The sequence below is a fragment of the Lycium barbarum genome, chromosome 5 (assembly GCF_019175385.1).
Source record: "Lycium barbarum isolate Lr01 chromosome 5, ASM1917538v2, whole genome shotgun sequence".
Taxonomy (NCBI): Eukaryota; Viridiplantae; Streptophyta; class Magnoliopsida; order Solanales; family Solanaceae; genus Lycium; species Lycium barbarum.
Window position 1 is genome coordinate 10,756,588 of NC_083341.1, and position 4,227 is coordinate 10,760,814.

Below are 4,227 nucleotides of genomic sequence, written 5' to 3' on the forward strand. Positions count from 1 at the left end.
ATTTTTGGTAAATTTTAATGGCAAAATTACGCTCTATGTCTATTTTTGAAAATATTTATGGCACGTAGCCTATACTTTATGTATAAACACCCGATTTAGCGCATATTTGTGTATAAACACATTTTATACACTATTATGTATAATGATCCCCCCCCCCTCCCCCAGGTTTATATAATGTTGTATATAATATTGTATATTGGGCTACGGGGGTAAATATTTTCAAAAGCTGTATATTTTTTAAAATATCCCAAATTTTATTCCGATCTTTGTGATATCTGACTAAACATATTTAACCTTTAATTAATTGAAATGTGCATTTTTGATCCCTTTGCCGATGAATATCACAAATTTACCATAATTATTAATCGCTCCACCGCTTAGTTACCAATATGTTGTATTAAGCTTGCATTTATGCCATATTTGATGATAATATACTTCTAAAAGTAGTTCAAATATAACATATTTTCTACATAAAAGGACTAAAGATACACATTTTATTTAATTGAAGATTAAATGTGCTTTACCAAATATGACAAAGGACGAAAATCAGAATTTACTCATAAGAGGGACCAAAAGGGGAATTACCCCTTTTTAAACACATATATTTGCCAAAGCTAGATTTTGCCGAACCCGTAGACAGGCTTGTAGCTCGGTCCCTGCCAATTATGATAAGTTGAGGTTGCATAGCAGTGACATTCAAAGATTCATAACAGATCGATTTCTAGAATAGGCAGTTTGTAATTGTTGTACTGCTTTCTGGATGGATAATCAAGTTTATTAAAAAAATGAATATACTCTTCTCTGTTAATTGTACTAGAAATACAATACAATTGATGTAATCTGGCGATATTCTGAGCTTGATAGTGGATTGCTTTTTTAGTACAAGCACCATCTTGACCAAAAAAGCAAAAAGGAAATTCAAGTAGTATAGCAAAAATGAACTAGCCCGAAATGGGGCAACATTTAGACCTCCTTGGCTAAAGCATCAAAAGTGATTCTCTAAGGTTCTGAATTTTGTATAATGTTGCTTGTTGTAGTCATCAACAGACAGGGAGATCTACTGGAGGAGCCTCCAATGATTCCAGTTCACTAACTCCGTTTTCCACGAGGAACGCCATGGCCAGACCCCACGTAATGTGAACGTCCAAGTGACAATGCATTAGCCACACTCCTGTTTAAGTTATTATTGTAAGTTGAATTTGTAAACATCATGTAGAAAAGAGTTTGCAAAGGTTAGAAATATAAGTATATAATTGTTTCCCTTTGTATTCGGTTACCTGGATTATCAGCGACAAATCTGATGACTGTCCATCCGTTGACGGGTACACTGGCTGTATTTCGGAAAGGGGGATCAACAAGGTTGAATTTAGCCGTATCAGTCTTTGGATTAAAGTTACCAAATCCCTCCGCAATGACGTAAAAATCATATCCATGAAGATGGATTGGGTGATTTTCAGCTGTAAAGATACTTGTCCCCTGTAAAACAACTTGCACTCGTGCCCCGTATTTCAGTTTGTACAGCTTAGTTCCTCTAATAGGTTGCTGCAGTGACCGGCTTACGTTACCAGTATAATCAAATTTTACAGGCGGGTTTGCTGGGAAATCAGTTGAGAAAACACCAGGTATGCCTTGGTGATGTGCTTGAAGCAGCGAAAAATTGGATGGTAGCACAAAAGATATATTGTTCATACTGGCAGCGAATCGAGTTCCGTTTGGACCTTGACACTTTTTGGAGCTTGCACCTCTTGGGCAGTTCTGGAGTCCCAGCCCGACTGTGAAGAATAGATTTTCATCAATTTCAGTGGGCACCTCGACCTTTCTTGGGCTTCTGAATTTGGTTGTGAAGGCTGTCACAGTGGCTGTGTCATTATATGCTGGTAAAGATGGGAAAACTGGATTGGTCTTGGCACAATTGGAAGAACAAGAAGCTGTTTTGTACTCAAGTATGGCTGTGGTTGTGGTGTTATCAAAGGGGGCGCGTTGAGCACTTGCGTATGCACGTGCTGCCATGTAGTATCTGGCTGCTGGCTGATCAGCTTTGATCAGGACATCCGTTGTCTGGCCTGGTCCGAGCATAAGGACTGATGTTGTGAAGGGTTTAACATAAGAGGCCTCTGCTCCAACAACAGTAAGCTTATGGTTGGCCACTGTAAAGAAAAGTTGCTGATTGAGTGCAGCATTGATAACTCGAAGGAGGTTGGTTTCGCCAGAGTCCACATGGACTATTGTGGTATCTGCATAAATATGATTTCTATGAGCACAAGGTCCCGAACAGGTAAGGTAAATCTTCATTTAGTGAAAGTTAGAAATTGGTCTTTATACTATGTATAAATTGCTTGATCATTTGATGTTTTAAGAGTATTAGATGGTAACAGCATCTCGATTATCTGAACGGTATGCTTTAGCTTTGTTGGGAGAATTTGTAGAGTAATCTTGACTGTAGAAACAAATTTCTTGGTACACCACCTCTATAAGTCGTCTTGATTTCTGAGGCAAATTTCTTGGTACACAGTTTAAACATTCTGGGGATTAGAACTAACCTTGACGAGAACATTTGTAGAGGTCACCTGGTTGACCGTTGATGGTGTACGCATCTGATACATTAGGAGCTGCTCCTGTTCTTGTCGCTTGTCTTACAACGTCAATAGGATTTGTATCCCACCACTCACCTAATCAACATTGACAAACTATAAGTTCAGCGAAATTTCTAAGGGAAAAGAGAACATGAGCTAATGCAATTGTAGTAGCATTCTTTTTCAAAAATGATCAAAGCTTCTTGTAATAAGAAAAGTAAGCAGTACCAAGCAGAATTGGTGTCTCTCTTTTGGGCTTAGGAAATGGATAATGTGCTCCTTCTTTTGGGTGGATAATTAAAGCTCCATAAACAGTAGCCCTTAGCCATGAGCTGTGGGCGTGCCACCAAAGTGTCCCTTCTTGTCCTTGAATTGTGAAGCGGTAAGTATAACTCTTTCCTGGTCTAATTGGGCACTGAGTGACAAATTCTGGTCCATCTGCCCATCCTGTTCGCATTTGTCTAACTCCATGCCTTTTGAAACACAGCAAAGTGTCATAAAAAAACAGTCATGTGAAATATAATGGTGTCTATTTATTGGAGTAACACATGTCAGTTCATTTAAGTTCTGCATGCATGAATTTACCAGTGAATGGTGACATTGTATCGAGCTCTATTGACAACTTTGACCACTAGAGTATCCCCGTTGTTTACTTCCAGTGTTGGTCCAGGGAATTGTCCATTCACCGTTATGGTATTGTGGGTTTTGCACAGCCTCTTCACTGGTGTTGCTTGAATCTGTTACAAGAAACAGAAGTCAGTATCACGGAGTTCGTAAAAGTTACTAAATGAGAGCAAAACAAAGAAGGGAAATCTTGGATAGCTTACAACAAACTCATGGTAGTGAGTTTTCCCGGATGCTGCATTTGCAAAGAGAAGCAAAATGCACATAAAGGATAAAGAACACAAAGGGTTGGCAATGCTGTTGAAGGACTCCATTTGTTTCCTTTTCTTACAACTCTATTGAGTATTAGTAGATGCAAATCAATGCTTGTTTGTGAAAGATTGGAGAGTTGAGGCTATGCTTTTATAGGGGGAGATTATATTTTGCTTCAGCACGGTCATGTTAGGGGGAAAATCTTTGTTCAACCCTGTAGGTTGTAGGTGTTGGTTCAACCACTTAGCCTAGAAATTTTCATGAATAATGCTTACACTATAAGTCTTTTTCTACGAGTTTGTTATATTTGAATTTTCAAGGAACATCATTTTTATCGTTTTTGCTTAATATTAACGATGTGCTGTTATACAACAAACTAAAGTTTGTTGTTATGATTATATACCACCTATCTATCTTCCTCCATCACAAATTGAAGGGAACTTCTTCTCTTTGTTAATCTTATTAAATGCAACCAAACTGGTGAAATAATCACCCTTTTTTTTTTCTTTTTCTTTTTTTAATAATTGGTTAGCTTGCACGCACCTCGACTAATTTCACGGGCTACCTGCCAGTTTCCAGCGACATAGTTTCTGATAACTCTGTCCAGCACAAGATTCAAGGAAACATCATTTTTATGGTTTTGCTTAACATTAACGATGTGCTGTTATCAACAAACCAAAGTTTGTTGTTATGATTATATACCACCTATCTTCCTATATCACCAAGTGAAGGGAATTTCCTTGCTCTTTGTTAATCTTTAAATGCAACCAAAACTGGT

General features: G+C 38.0%; 1 protein-coding gene across 1 annotated transcript; it reads right to left on the bottom strand.

Moving 5' to 3' along the window:
- Nucleotides 1-761: 761 nt before the first annotated feature.
- Nucleotides 762-3,587, bottom strand: LOC132640423 (laccase-12-like). The gene is made up of 6 exons (XM_060357013.1): nt 3,401-3,587; nt 3,159-3,310; nt 2,802-3,046; nt 2,541-2,669; nt 1,278-2,234; nt 762-1,171 (listed from the first exon to the last, which is right to left on the bottom strand). The coding sequence occupies exons 1-6, from the start codon at nt 3,509-3,511 to the stop codon at nt 1,041-1,043; spliced, it is 1,725 nt and encodes a 574-aa protein (XP_060212996.1). The 5' UTR covers nt 3,512-3,587; the 3' UTR covers nt 762-1,040.
- Between the last annotated feature and the right edge of the window lie 640 nt (nt 3,588-4,227).

Coding starts and splice junctions, on each gene's coding strand:
- LOC132640423 (XM_060357013.1), bottom strand. CDS start 3,511: ATGGAGTCCTTCAACAGCATTGCCAACCCTTTGTGTTCTTTATCCTTT. Junction 3,047..3,158: donor TACAATGTCACCATTCACTG/GTAAATTCATGC, acceptor GTGTTTCAAAAG/GCATGGAGTTAGACAAATGC. Junction 1,172..1,277: donor ATTTGTCGCTGATAATCCAG/GTAACCGAATAC, acceptor TAACTTAAACAG/GAGTGTGGCTAATGCATTGT.